Source organism: Pteronotus mesoamericanus, unplaced genomic scaffold (genome assembly GCF_021234165.1).
Source record: "Pteronotus mesoamericanus isolate MK-2021 breed Mesoamerican mustached bat unplaced genomic scaffold, CSHL_Meso_final scaffold_371, whole genome shotgun sequence".
In the NCBI taxonomy this organism is placed as follows: domain Eukaryota; kingdom Metazoa; phylum Chordata; class Mammalia; order Chiroptera; family Mormoopidae; genus Pteronotus; species Pteronotus mesoamericanus.
In genome coordinates, this window is record NW_026555314.1 from 3,089,232 (window position 1) to 3,104,517 (window position 15,286).

The following is a 15,286-nucleotide window of genomic DNA, read 5'->3' on the forward strand; positions in this document are numbered from 1 at the left end:
AGTTCGGGGGAGGCCGGTGGGTACCGAGTGTATACTGCTGGTGTTGACCGCAGTCAGCTGCGGGAGCGTTTGAGACTCGCGGTAGGAAGGCTTTTGCTGCCTCCTGCCTCAGCCCAACAATCACACTTCTCAGCTAAGCAAAGGGACGTGAATCACTGAACGTCACAAGGTTAAAAGCCACCGGCCCCCGACCCGCCCGGTCTCCCCTTCAGGTAGCACGCCCCAAACGAATCCACGTTCACCACCCGGAAGTTACGCGTCGGCGCCGTGACGTAACTTCCAGGCAGGGCTACTTCCGAGGCAGACGTGAAAGTACGGAGGGTCCGCGGGCTAGAGTGCGGGATTTCTGTCCCTGGTAGCGTTCTGGAGAGACTGGTTCTTCAGGGCCAGGTTCCGCCAGCACAGGCCCCACAAGGCCGACGTGCCGTCGCGCCTCGGCCGGGCGCTGATGCCCGCCGTGCCCGAGAGGCCCCGCAGCGGGCCCGGGTCATGAGCCTGCTGGGCGGCCTCGCCCCTTCGCCGCGGGCCGCATCGCAGTCCGCCAAGGCCAGGATGAAAAAGCTTCCGAAGAGGAGCCAGAACGAGAAGTACCGGCTCAAGTACCTGCGGCTGCGCAAAGCCGCCAAAGCCACGGTGTTTGTGAGTCTGACGCCGCTCGGTCTTTTCCCGTCTCGACACTCCGAATTCGCGAAACCGTTCCGCACACCGCCCCCCTTCGCAGAGGCAGTAGTAACGTCGATAGCTTTTGCAGTATCGCTTCCCGGTACCCTTGTGTCCTTGGACAGGTTACGTACTTCATCTGTGAGAGTTAATAACTACCTTGCTGAGTTGTGAAGATTAAATGAGGAAAGTGTTTGGTATCTAGATGTGCTAGAAAGTTTTAGCCATTACCGTTATTCCCGCAAAACTCTTGGAAATGCGTTTGATTCTCAACAGAACCCTGAGAACGAGGCAGTATTTTTAAAATAACACTGAATCCCAGAGAGATGATTAGCTTAAAAACACAGTGTCAGAGTCCTTGACACCAACTCAGACACCCTGATTCTAGCTTATTACTTCCACTAACCCAGCCTATTTCCTAGGCGCCCTGTCTGCCCCTTCCCTGATCAGGCACATACGGGAAGCTTTCAGTAGTTTACCCCCTTCTACCTTCGTTTGAGTCTCCCTAGCGTTTCTGCCGTTCTTCTATTGTAGAGGCGTTGGGTTTACTTAATGAATAAACTGGTCGGCCAGCCCCACACTTTGTGATAAACTGTTACTCGCTCAAGCGCGCCTCGGTGCATGGAAATACAGAGTGGAGTCCTCAAAGGTCTTCCCAGTCTGAACCACCACCTTACTTTTTCTACCAAAAACTTGAACATCTCTTGGCTGTTTTTGGAAGCATAAGGAAAGGTTTGGGAATTAGCACATTCATTCCAAAAACATTTATTTAGCACTTGCTGTGTGCACTGGAGAGAAATAAGAAAAGTATAATTAAGAGGATTTGATACCTTCTTTTATTTCCTACATGTCAAAGGTACATGAAGCTTGAAGCCTATGCTGTTAGAAGGACTTTGGTTCCCTTAAGTACTACATAAAAGTTTTGTGAAGAAAAGGGCTATTGTTTTGAACATTCAGAGTTTGAGTTCCCACCTATGGAACACCTGAATTGTAGCATTTTCCCAGGACTGCTGCTTGGGAAATAGACTGTGTCATCAGTACAAACAGACAGTGCTTGAATAAGGAGATTATGAAGTTTAAGAATTTTACATACTAGAGTTGATTTTGTTCCATCCAGGTTTTCTCTTGAAGGTTCATGTTGCATGGGATGCTTTGGGTTATGCTGGTTTTGTAAGCTCCCCCAAGAGTCAAGGTACCTGGGAATGGATAGTCCTCATATTTATAAGGATTGACTTTAAGCATTTATGGATATAAGCAGTATGCCCATTTATCTGCAAAAGTCTACCCTAATTAGGATGACTGCACATCTTGGTTTGCCTAGAACAACCCTAATTTACCATATTGCTCTGGCGTAATCATTAATAGTGCTCGCTTTTTACTCAGGCACCCCAGTTTTGATAAATTCTGTAATCACCCTGCCCATACTAGAACTTGATTCTACTGTTACCTATAGGTTCTTTTATAGTTGGAAGGTAGACTAGTTCTTCCTTCTTATCTAGCAACAAGGGACTTTGAAATATAACTTGTCTTCCCAGCATAATACTTTGATCTTTTATTCATTTTATGTGATTATATTCAATTTTTTTCTTAAAGGAAAATGCTGCTATTTGTGATGAAATTGCTCGTCTTGAGGAAAAATTTCTTAAAGCAAAAGAAGAAAGACGGTGAGCTGAGTTCATTTTGTGTTTAGAGTCAGTTTCGGTGATTGATACGGTGTTATTGCTCTGGTGATTGTTCTCCAGCGGGATTTTTGTGCATTGCACAGCCTGTTGGCCACTGATCGAGTACAGAGAAGCAACCTGTGGTTGCTTCCTGTTTATCCTGGTTGTGTTAGACCACTGTGATGAGACAGCTCTTCTGTTCATCTTTCTGATGAAGCCCTCTTGCCACAACTAATAAGTAATCTAATAATATAACTCCCCAGTTAAAAAAAAAAAAACACTCATTCTGCAAATATTTATTCAGTATGTACTACTCTGTGCAAAGCACAGCGGTTATGTATACATATGCAGTTCATGGTATATACCTTTCAGAAGTCTAACACCTTCCAACATCAAGTTACAGCAACCCTCCAGATACAGAGAGAGAGATACAATACAAATCTTTATCCTTTGCCTTTGAGTATTACCCCCTGGACCATCATTATTCTCAGGGTCCAATAAGAATGTTATTTTTATCAGTGTAATAATCTTGTATATAGTTCTGACTTTTCCCAGTACTTAAGTAAAATGGAAGCTCATACCTCTGCTTTCTTCCCTTCCCAAATGCAGGTACTTGCTAAAGAAGCTCCTCCAGCTTCAGGCTCTAACTGAAGGGGAAGTACAGCCTGCAGCTCCTTCCCACAGCTCCAGTTTGCCCCTGACTTATGGTGTGGCCAGCTCTGTGGGGACTCTACAAGGAGCAGGGCCCATTTCTGGGCCTGGCACTGGGGCTGAGGAACCATTTGGGAAGAAATCCAAGAAGGAGAAAAAAGAAAAAGGCAAAGAGAACAACAAACTGGAAGGTACCCTGGAAGGGATATCAGTTGCGCCAGTGGCTCAATGACTATTGACAAAGACCAGATACTAACTGGTAGACACACATGGCCACAGATATACTTAAACTCTCATCTGGTCCTTAAGCAGCCCCAGCAGCCCTTGGAGAACAAGTGTATCAGAGCCATTTTGAGTGGAGGTGTTCCAGTTAGACCTGGTTAAATGCGCAGGGAGCAGGCTAAGGCTCCCATCTTCCTCCCGATCCTCAACTGCCTTCAGTTCCGTTCTGCCTTCAGTTTACTCTTTCCTAGAGGCAGGGAGATGAGCTAGGTGGCCTTTGGCGCATACTGCAGGCTTGGGAAATTTCTGATCTGTGAAATAAGAGGCCTTAAAAAGTATAAGGCTTTTAGGTCCTAAGCAGTAGTATTCAAATTGGTTACTGCCAGGTGGGTGGCTTAGGAGGATACTCAGGGCTTTGGGGGAAAGTCCCTTGTGCCCATTCAGTGAGTAGAACCAGGACTGGCTTATTGCTCTTAGCATTTACATGTAAATTTTCCTCTTCCCCTTAGCATTGGGAGGGGCCTAAAGTGGGTGACCCCAGATTTGCGTTTCAGTTCTGAAGAAAACATCCAAGAAAAAGAAAATGGAGGGAGGTGCTCGCAAGCTGGTTCAGCCCATTGCCCTGGATCCCTCAGGACGGCCTGTGTTCCCCATCGGACTGGGGGGTCTAACAGTATATAGCCTGGGGGAGGTGAGTGAGACCAGCGACACAGAGAGAGGAGAACCAGAAATGTGGGAATGGGGTTGAGCCTTCCCTCCCTGTTCCCATTAGTAGCGGCACTTGCTGTTCCAGACCAACACCAGGAAACCTCCAGTCCCTAGGAACCAGGTCGGTTTTGTCTGCTACACAGCCTGCACTCTTTCTGTGTGATCTGAATCACTCTTTGCAGCCCCAGAGTGGTTCCAAAGGCTGCCTCTGGCACACTGGACTTCTGAATTCTCCAGTGACTTCACTTGCAGGTTGGGGGGGGATCTCTTTTGTAGATCATCACCGACCGGCCTGGCTTCCATGACGAGAGTGCCATCTACCCGGTGGGCTACTGCAGTACTCGAGTCTATGCCAGCATGAAATGCCCAGACCAGAAGTGTCTATATACCTGTCAGATCAAGGATGGTGGTGTGCAACCTCAGGTATGTTTCTTTGCAGAAAGTTACTGAACTTTATAGAAAACTGGTCAAGGAATTAAGTTGGCTAGATAGCACTTATTACATAAATACTCCTGGCAAAATTTTCTCAGTATAATTTTGATTTAACAGTTTATAAATAGTCTTGGTATTCTGTAATGGAAAAAAAACAAAATTAATTGAAAAGGGGGTTTGCAATCAAAATGGCCTATACCCTGCTTAGATTAAAATTACATGGAGAATGATTTCCATGTAATTGTTTTTAAGATACCATTTCCTTTTGTACTCAGAGATGTAAGTAAGTGGATCAGAAGGGGTCTGGAGAGGCAGGGAATTTATTCAGTGTTGACCTCTGGAGAGCAGTCAAGCAAGGAGTATAGAATTGGAACAAGTTAAAGGACTTTGTTTTCTTGGATTTGTTTGAATTTTTAACAGCACTGTAGGAAATTGTACCCACCTCCTAGTCTGGTATATACATCAGCTTCAGGTTCCAGAGTGAAGAACAGTTACAGGACAGTATGGCTTTCTCTCTCCCACTTCCTCCTTGAAAATTGCTTTAAAGGCTCCTTTATCTTTTTCAGTTTGAAATTGTTCCTGAAGACGACCCTCAGAATGCCATTGTCAGTTCTTCTGCAGATGCATGTCATGAAGAACTGCTCAAGGCCATAAATGCTACTATGTAAGTTGATCAACAGCTTGAAGACAGGCGAAAAAGATCACTTTTGGTACAGTGAGACCTTTTCTCTTGCTTTAATGAGCAGAGATCCCTTATTTTATAGGATGCTTTCTCTCATCATTCAGATGTCTTTACAACTAAAGTCTCCAGAAGTATCCAAGTCACGAAAGCTTGCTGTGGGTGTTCGCGCCCACATCCCGGCCCTAAACCCATTCCCATGTCCCTCTCAGCTCTTGGATTGAAATTCTCCCTCTCTTGTTTAGGGGGAAACCAGTGTCTAATCTGCTTCCATCCGGAGCCGACTTTTTTGGGTTTTCTCATCCAACCATCCACAACCTGATCCAGAGTTGTCCAGGAGCCCGAAAATGTGTCAAGTAAGTGTGGTCACATCCCCTCCCTGAGAGAAGCTTCTATGATCAGTGGGCCAGGGATGTGAACTGTTTTGTTCATTCATACGTCTGTTGAGCTGCTTTCTGTGCACAAAGCATGCTTGCTCCTTGACCACTGTGCCTCAGTACTGTCTCAGTCCTCTGAACAGGTGAGAAGCCAGTTCTCCGCTGTACTGTAATTGTCGTCTTCTGGGGGTACCATGACAGCAGAAGGAAGTCCTGCAGAATAATGTGCCAGTAGAGAAGCCTATCTATCTTTTTAAAGCTGTTTTTGTTTGTTTGTTTTAGTTAATATGTTTTAAGATTTATATTGGAGAGCGCTACAGAAAAAAAGACCTGATCCCTTTGGAGGTGAGAATGAGTTGTGGCTAACAGCTGTTGATAATGATTCCCTTTGGTCCCGCAGTTACCAGTGGGTGAAGTTTGACGTGTGCAAACCTGGAGACGGGCAGCCTCCCCAGGGCCTGCTGGAGAATGAGGCAGCTATAAGCTTTGAAGCCTTCCAGAGGCAGACCTTTGATGAAGATCGCAATGATCCCATTCTACAAGGTAGCTTTTAATTTTACCTTTCTGGTTTGCAAATTGACCATTTTAGGCTACCTTCATCCATAGCTGAGTATCCCAAATGTCTGGGCAGTGATACAAGCTTTCACTGCTCCGACCCTGGAGAGCCTGGAGCCAAGAGAACCTGCTGCCCTGCGCAGCTTGCCAACAGTCCTCACAGAAGTCATAGGGCACGCACGGCTGTGATCACCACCGTAAGGCAGGGCCCACTGAGAAACAAAGGCTTTTCCTTTTTCCCTGAAGTTAAGACCTAAGCGGAACTCCATGGGCAGGTTTACTGTGTAGAACTAAGATTCCAGGTGGGGTAAAGGGGATCGGGTCACGGTCTAGGTCCTGCCTCTGTCCTATGGATTCCCTACCATAAATGGATGGCACAACCAGGGTATCAACACTGGGATCTTATAGGCAGAGCTCTGAACTGAAAATAAGAGAATGAAAATTCTCACTCTTTGCCTGATAAACTACAAAACCCCAGGCAAGTCACTTAATCTACATAGTAAAAGTAAGTATCTTCACTGTAAAAGTAAATATCTGTCCTATCTTACCAACCAATGGTGAAATTGGGCTGACAGATACAAAGGTATTGATAGAATGTATATGTATCTGATCAGGCTCCTGAGATTCCAAGACAGCACTGGAACTTAAGGAATTTTTTCCCCAGGACCCTTGGACCTCCCGGAGCTTCAGCCTGCAGACTTTGTGTCTTCTTACGAACCTGTGTTCCTGGCGCACGAACCCTTGGTAGATAATCACCTCGAGCACTTGAAGTCTCCATCGCAGTGCAGCCCAACACAGTCTTTAGACTGAACAAGGAGGGGCCAGATATGGCATCGCTTTCATCGTGATGGTTTTTTAAACTAAACTGAAACTTAGACTATGTGGGAGAGGCAGCAGCTCAGAAGTGAAGAAGATGATAACACATCTTGTGGAGCTTCCCATGGTGACAGTTTTCCCTGAGAAAAACTTCACCCGCTTTATTTTTAGTAATAAATTTCTCTTGACAATTCTGCTTATTTTCTTCTCGTTATCAGATATAATCTGTTTTGCTTATTTTTGCCTCAGGTAGAGTAAACTTAAATCCTTTATTAACCAGTGAGAAATGGCTGCCGACTCATGCAGGAGTTAGTACAGTTCTGACAACCTTCTATCTTTGATTCTGATCCTAGTTCAAGGAACGTTAAGTCCCAGCCCCCCGACCCCGAGCAGCTGTTTTACTTTTGTGTCAGTATCGTCCAAATCAAATCCTGCTCATCCCCAGGCTGGAGAGTCCAGCCCAAAGCACACTTCACCCATTTCCTCACGTTTCACATATGCTTCAAGGGGATCAAAAGGTTACCTGACACTTTCTACATCCTCTTATGGTTTCTTATCAGGGGATGTGTTTTTTACTACATTGAAACTGTGTGATAACAACTTTAGATCGGATTGGTGATGGGCTCCCAGCATCCATCACAGACTGACCCGGTCACTTCGTTAACCGTGCAGGAACCTAACTCTGCATCCAGCATGACTTGAATTGTCTGGACCCCGCTCACGGCACTAAGGCGGAGACGCACCACATCGCCTCATGCCGACCCCTCCACGGCCACTGGCTGGGTGGGCAGCGGGGCGTCCCGGGGCTGGCTGGCATGGGAAGGAACAGAAGGCCCCCAGAGGTACGAGATTGGGGAAGGAGGGGTGAGAACTGGATTGTCACTGTGCCATGATTCATAACTGCCACCTGGGGAAGGGCTTGGGCAGTAGCGTTTAGAGCCCCCTGCACTGGTCGCTATGACGTATCAGGAGCTAAAGGAGCATTAATTTTATGACTCTTAATTATAGTCTTTTTATCAGTTTGTAAGCTTTTACAGTGCAAAAAATTATAATTTGGATTATGGAAAATCAAGGGTGGAGAGGGTATTACTCAAAGCTGTTTTACTATTTTTCTTTTGTCTTTTCTCTGTAAGTTGCCTGAACACATCTGTACTTACACAGAAATGATATACGCTGCTTTTATCATCTAGAAATTACCTTTCCATTCTATTACAGCTTGAATAAATCACGTATTAAAAGAGCTTCATTTTAAGAAAGACATTTAAAAAAATGTTTAATAAGTTAGTGTGCTGTTTACGCTTATTAAAGAATATTCACTTTGTAGCTTTCCTTGAACAGAAAGAACCCATTTGTTCTTAAACTTACAAAGTCAATATGTACGTCTTTTAAAATTAAATAAAGTAATCAGAATATATTGGAATGCATCACATGTCAAAAGGTTAAAAATTTGGTATCAAATATGGTGTATATATGTATACAAATATCACATGCATTCACATGTATGGGGATACATGGAATGTCAAATATTTTTCCTATGGATCATAGTTTTTAAAAACTTGAAAAATACCACCATATATCTTTTCATCTACTGGATTGTTAAAGATTTCTTGAATTTGATAACATGCAGTATCAATGAGAATGAGATAAAAAGTGGGACTGTACCTTGGTGGGAATGTAAACTATTGAACTCCTGAGAAGCTAAAGCTCTAGGTATCACAACTGTAAACACATTTACCCTTAAGCCTGTTTCTGCACATTAAGGACCCTAAGGAAGTCATGTGTGGTTTGACTGTTTGCAAGTAACGATTATCACAGTATTAGTTTCATAGTGAAAAAGTGGAAAAAACCTATTAAGTCCACTAATGGGAAATTGGTTAAAGAACTGGGCTCCTGCAAAATGAAATGCAGAGTCTACATACAATTTACATAGAGAAATTATTTTGCTGGAATAAATGAAAAGCACAGATTTTCATTTATTGGGTATAAAATACCCAATGCTGTGTGTAAAATATAAACACAGTTTCTATTCATCAAAATATTGTCTGTCTCCAAATGATGAATTTTAGGGTGACTTTTTACTTGGTTATACTTTTTGTTAGCATCCACATCATCTACAGTGATTATAAATTTCGTTTTTCAGCTGAGTTCCCACAGAATGTTTTGAATTATTCAACCACAAAAACTAAATTAACTTTTACATGACTTTTCATTAATATATCCACCCCCTAAACCTCATTTTTCACACTGTACGCTAGGTTGTTGGGGATGAAAGGAACCTGAGCTTCTTGGCTCGGTTTAGTTTATAAAGGAAGAAAGTTATAATAAGCTAAGGTTAATTTACTATTGAAGAAAAACATTTTTATATAAATTTAGAGTAGCCTAGGTGTAGTGTTCATAAAGTCTGCAGTGCTGTACAGCAACGCAGGACGTTGACAGGCCTTCACACTCACCACTGACTGCACTGACTATCCAGAGGCGCTTCCAGCCCTGCAAGCTCCATTTGTGGTAAGTGCCCTGTACATGTGTACCATTTTTTATCATTTTTACCATATTTTTATTGTACCTCCCATATGCTTAGATATGCTTAAGTACACAAACACCACTATTAAAATTGCCAACAACATTTAGTACAGTAACATGCTGTATGTAGCCCAGGACCAGCAAGTAATACCATCGAGGTTTGTGTGAATGCACCCTGTGATGTTCGCACAACACAAGCACCGAATGACGCATTCTTAGTGTCCCTGTCAAGCGACACATGACTGTATGCTTTTATTCTAACTTCTGATAGACAACACAGTTACCAAGTGCTGTTAGCTGTTTTTAATCAACCAATAAACAACATTATGATTCCTACTAGTACACACAAAAGCACTCTTGCACATTTGTCCCATAAGGATTCTTTTTCTGAATGCTTATCTTGTAGCTTTACTTTCAACCTCACTTTTTTCTTTTATCTGGATTATCCTTTTTATAGTTAAAACTCTTACCTTTAAAGAGCCTGGGATTTATATTTAATTCTAATGACCTGTTTGCCTGTCAGTGACTTCCAGTGTCACACTTTTTCCAAGCTTGTGATCCCCCAGACCTGTTCCTGTCAGCCCGAGTGTCGTCTTTGCTACCACCTCACCTTTTCTGTTTATTCCTAAGGCTGGCCCTCAGCCCCTCCCCGGATGCGTACACATGGTTCTGCTTTGCGGCTGTCAACATTCACATTATCACTGTACAGACTGGAAGAACAGAACTGTTTGTGGCTTAGAGTGCAACATCTCTGTCTCCCTACACCTGGACCTGTGGAAACAAGGGTTGGAAGAACTCACAAGGCCATGTAGGCCAGCCAGGCGTTTCACCCCAATTATGAGGAAGCGAATGACACTGAGGTCCAATTTGCAGTCTAGCATGAGTCCAGTACAGACACCAGCCTAACCAGAGCAGTGGTCTCCAACCTTCTTGGTGCCAGGGACCCAGGGACCAATTTTGAGGAAAACATTTTTTCCATGGATCACAGAGGAAAGGGGGATGGTTTCGGGATCATTCAAGTTCTGCTGTGCAGCCCAGTTCCTAACAGGCCCGGCTGGTACTGGTCTGAGGCCCAGAGGTTGGGGACCCCTGAACTAAAGGACAAAAGGCAGGCGTTTCATTGTCTACCAGCCCTGGCTCATCTCAGAATATAGAAACAGCCACATGCTAGCTGGGAACTGTCCAACAAAGGATTTTTTGTTAATTTCCTCTTACAGCAAGTTGTCATCATTTAAATTCCTAAATGCCCAAATCTAAGGGATCCATACTTAGGTCTAAGATACGGTCATACTGCATCACCCCTTAGCAGCCTTGCTGTGATACCCAGGCATCTGGTTTGCAATGAGAGCAGTGAAGGGAGGAGCTGGCAGGGTACTGCTGGGGTGGTACAGGGGACACAGCTTATATTCACAAGGCCACGTGGTCCAGGCATAGCGGAGAGCAGCCAGAGTGCCGTAACAAGAACTGATACTCAGAGCCAGGCTCTGGGTGGAGAAAGTGTTCATGGGAGCTGGAAGCCACTTGCACTGCTGGTCACCACAACATAAGATCTAATGAGAGAGTTATAAAAAGTAAGGGTTAGGTCGAGCACAGCATGTTCCTAGAGGCTGGGAACCATGCTTTCAGACAGACTGTAAGGGAGAGAAAGAGCTACAGTAGCCAAGAACCCACTTCCTACAGCAACCAGAGCAAATCTGAGTCGGTCTGGTCAACACAGCCACAGGCTGATAAAATGTTCATGCGATGAAACAAACGACTTAAATCAATAAAGCATACATTACTGAGGGAGACCCAGACATTCTTGCTGTCACCCTCCCGACAAATGGCGAAGCAGGAACCTGAGTGAGCCAAGCGCTCCAGCTGCTGCTCCCCTGTGGCTCTCCTCGGGAGCTGAGGAATGAAGAGGGGGCACAAAGAAACTTTGGGTAATAAGCCTTTCTGAAGTCAGAATGCAATCCAGGGAAGGGAACATAAATGACCCAGGACCCAAAGGTTAAATTCTGACCTGACCACAACTACGATTCTGGGTCCAAGAGGTGGACAGACTGCCAGCAACTGACTAAAGTGGAGAACACGGAGTGCAGAAACTCCTTGGAGGCTAGAATTTACGTAAAACTCAGCGTCCAGAAGCTAAGTGGCCCAAGTGTTGCCAACCAAGCACCTGAGGCAAGTGGAGACTGTAGTCAGGACGCAGAGGAGGACCTGCCCTAGAGAAATGGTACCATTCAAGTTTGCTTTCGATATTCCTTCATCTCCTCCAGGGCCCTCTTCTACACCCAAACCCCAGCCTGATGGCCTCTTGATTCCCAGACACTCCTATAAATATTCCACCTAGGAATGCCTCCACCTGCGCCCCCAGCTATGGATGACTCAAAAGAACCTCTTTAATCAATAGCCCCGGTTCCACAGTGGAATGATCCTTGCTAGGTATTAGAAGAAAGTAGTTTCATTATATAAATTCACACTAAGCTACACACCACCAAGCTTAAGCATCTTAAAGGAGACACTAAACTCAAAAGAATATCAGAATTTAGGATAAAAGAGACATCCAAGGATAAGGGAAGTATTCTGGAACAAAGATGCTTTCAATAAGTAACCTACAAATAAAGTTGCAGGCTTTGCCCAGAGCAGAGATGGTTGCTCTGAGAGGGAAAACACTAAAGGTGTATGAATTGGGACTCCTTTCCCTTCCTTGATTGTCCTTGCTATCGAAGTTGCCTCTAAGCCAGTGATTTTCAACTGGTGTGCCACGCAGCACACTGGCGTGCCACAAGAATTTTTTAAATATGTAATACCTGACCAGTCAGGGACACTGACCTCTTTTCTCTTAGACTGTCAAATTAAAAAAATGACAGTGGCCAACACAACTATAGCTGTCTGGTGTGAATGAATCAAAATTATACTTTTTTTTTTTTTTTTGGTCAGACTGGCAAAAAATAGACTTCTTGGTGTACTGCAGGGTTGCAGTAATCGGTGTGTGCCGCGAGATGAAAAAGGGTGAAAGTCGCTCCTCTAAGCAAACGAACTAGTACCTGCTTATCTGCCCCCGAGACACGCCCAGCCCCCCACCAACAAAGTCCTGCCTCACGGTCACTTCAAATCAAAGGGACGGGCCTCATTGTGCAGGAAACCCTGATGCCCCAAACAGGAGAAACTCCTATTGTTTCTGCTGTCCTCACCTCAAATATCTTGTCATCCTGCCTCTGCACCAGGATCTGCTGGGAGTATGTGAGGTTAAGCAGTCCCTTGTCAGCCAAGAGCTCTGTCTTCTCAGGCAGTGGCCCCTGAAAGGTCAGCTGTTTCTCACCGTAGGCCACAGCACGGGCCCCCAAGTGCAGCCGGTAGGCCACAGTCTGCTTATCTCGAGGGTGGATGCTACGGGACAAACAAGAAGAGAACTCTGGGTTTGAGCTCAATAATAACCACATTTTTAAAAAAAACCCAAAACAGGATGGTGATTGTTGGGGGAGCGGGGTAGGGAATAAGGAGGATAAATAAATGTTCGTGGAAAAATACACTAAAAATAAATAAAAGTAAACATAAAAAAGAAATAATATAAAAAGCACCCTTTAAGAAGATGGGAATACAGTTGACTAAACCTAATAGCCAGTGATGAGTGGCTGGCTAGTCAGCTTAAGAGGAATGGTAAATGGCAATCATAGGTGGGCTCTTCTACAGGTTGGAAACCTTGAAAACACACATGACTTGAAAGGAATAAATAAAGGGAGGGAGGGAGGGCGGGTGTTGGAACTAACCTAGGTGAGCTAACTCAAAAGACTATCCCAACCAACATATCCTGTGTTTCCACCTGAATCAGCTGTTCGTTACTTGGTCCCCTCCAGGTTTTATTTGTTCAATAAATATTTATTCATTCAGAAATAAATATTAGTTCCAGTCCCCACTAGTATCTAGACGCTGTGCGCGGGGCTGCTTTGAAACCCCCTCCTATCCTAAAGCCAGTGCGTAGGAGTCACGGGGGCCACGCACAAACGCGCCATTGCTCTTCCTCGGAGCCCACGGTAGAGTCACATTTCTGGCTCTCCCTGCAGCCGGGCATGGCCACAGGGCGGCTTTGGCTAAAGCAAGCTGGGCAGAAGGGACTCGCGTTGCCTTCAGGGAGAGCCGTTAATCGCCAGTGTGGCGCTGTGAGGTGACTGAGGAAGGACAGGCCGACGTGGTGCCTCTATTTCTCTGCACCTGTGAATGACTGCGATGGCAAAGCCTCTCCATTGGTCTCTGGACACGTAGTGTGAACAAGAAATGAATCTTTGGTGCATCAAAGCACTGACATGTTAAGGGTTCTTTTTTATTTCTGTAGCACATCCCAGTGTGATTGCAAATAATGCTTCTAGGTCCAATCCTAGACCATCTGCTCTCTCCCCATCACAAGAGAACATCACAGTGAAGGCCACAGGTAAAGAACATATATTATTATTCAAGCAGAGCCCAACAAGTACCCATACCTGCCGAAGGGCGAATTCCTGTCACCGAGGTCCATCGCTACTGCCATGAAAGTGTTGGGCATCCTTAGGTTGGGGACATAGCCAAAGTCTGCTGTTTGATGCCAACGGATCTGGGGAAAACCATCATCCGAGGTTGCACCAGGCAAAACAGAAGACAACTAGAAAGTAGAGAGATTGTTGCATCAGAATTTTATTGCATCAGAATCCTACACTGGGGCCTTTTTCACAAGCAAACTTTGGTTCCGCTTCATTCATTTGCTCAAATGTTCATTCAACACAAATTTGCTGAGCTCCTCACTGCAGTGGCAGAATCCCTCTCATCCCACCTGCCGCACTGTGGCTCTGCCGCCCTCTCATCACAAGGTGGATGCTACGTCTGTTCCCACGAATCTAAGCTACATCTGTGATGTTCTCTGACCAATGGAATGTGCTCGTAAGTGAGGTGTAGCTTCCACGCTTTTGCCTCAAGTGCCTCTGCCTTCTTATTTCATTTCCCTAGAACCCTTAGGTAGCTGGGTAAAAAATAAAATAAAATGAAAATAAAAAGTCCAGCTACCCTGATGGAGAAAAGATGCAGACAGAGGAGCCTTGGAAACTGGAAGATCATGAAGGAGCTAGGCATTAATGTCCTAGCAATCCCAGAGGGGACTGGTCATGTGAATTCTAGAGCCTCAGTTCCACCTGCAGCCACATAAGTAAGCCCACTGGTAGCACGGAGAGCAGCGTGAGCCGTCCCAGTTGAGGCCACCTGGCTAACCCATGGAATCATGAGCAAAAACAATGGCTGATGTTTAAGACACTGAAGTGTTGGGGTAGTTTGTTGCAAAGCAATAGGTAATGGACACATCTGTGTACAACACAGGGTCAGGCACTGAAATGACGAGGGAACTCAACAGTTGGACAATTTTTAGTTTTCAGTTACAGTTAATAAGTTTATTAACTATATATATAGTAATTAGTGCATGTAAAAAGCTATTGTTTCAGGAATGGAAGGCAGACCCACCCTGACTCCAGGAGACCGCAACTAATTCCACTTTTGTGCCCTGGGAGGACTGCAAGCCATTGTGCTCCAGGGAAGGGATGTCCTGCCACCCAGGACGCAGATAAAGAATCCCTGGTCAACAGATGAAAGGATGCTAGGAAAACTGCCAGACTGCAGCCTTTATTTGATTAACCCTCTCTCTGAATTCCGCCGACCATCGGAATAAAGCGCCCATCAAGCTTCAGTCCCCGTCCCTACACGTTGGTTCTGGCAGTGACGGGCAGCACGCATGCTGCCTTTCCCGGTCTCGGTGCAGGAGAGCAAAGAGGCATCTGCCTGGAGTGTGTGGGCAAATTGCATCAGGGATCCCAATTCTTTACACATTCCTATATCCACACCCTCTTGCCATATGACTTTATGGTTCTTCCTATTAAGAGGAAAAGTATATTTATTTCCCCACCACTTGATTCTGAGCTCAGCTATGTGGCCTGCTTTGGCCAATCAATGAAACAGAAAGTTATGGGGTGCCAATTCCTAGACTAGGCCTCAGGAGACCGTGC

The 15,286-nt window shown here is 45.0% G+C and overlaps 2 protein-coding genes across 2 annotated transcripts in view; one reads left to right on the plus strand and one right to left on the minus strand.

Annotated features, from left to right (window-relative positions):
* The first annotated feature begins 262 nt into the window (after window positions 1-262).
* On the plus strand, window positions 263-8,045 carry TBRG1 (transforming growth factor beta regulator 1). Its single transcript, XM_054592672.1, has 9 exons — window positions 263-639; window positions 2,254-2,324; window positions 2,931-3,163; window positions 3,749-3,885; window positions 4,179-4,325; window positions 4,901-4,998; window positions 5,259-5,369; window positions 5,791-5,933; window positions 6,610-8,045. The coding sequence occupies exons 1-9, from the start codon at window positions 490-492 to the stop codon at window positions 6,753-6,755; spliced, it is 1,236 nt and encodes a 411-aa protein (XP_054448647.1). The 5' UTR covers window positions 263-489; the 3' UTR covers window positions 6,756-8,045.
* A 1,448-nt stretch (window positions 8,046-9,493) lies between these two features.
* SIAE (sialic acid acetylesterase) overlaps window positions 9,494-15,286 on the minus strand; it is a 33,267-nt gene continuing 27,474 nt past the window's right edge. Inside the window, exons 8-10 of the mRNA XM_054592659.1 lie at window positions 13,745-13,902; window positions 12,461-12,656; window positions 9,494-10,831 (exon numbers count right to left, since the gene is read on the minus strand). Coding sequence (XP_054448634.1) covers window positions 10,577-10,831; window positions 12,461-12,656; window positions 13,745-13,902 — 609 coding nt within the window. The 3' untranslated portion in view covers window positions 9,494-10,576. The remainder of the gene's footprint in view (window positions 10,832-12,460; window positions 12,657-13,744; window positions 13,903-15,286) is intronic.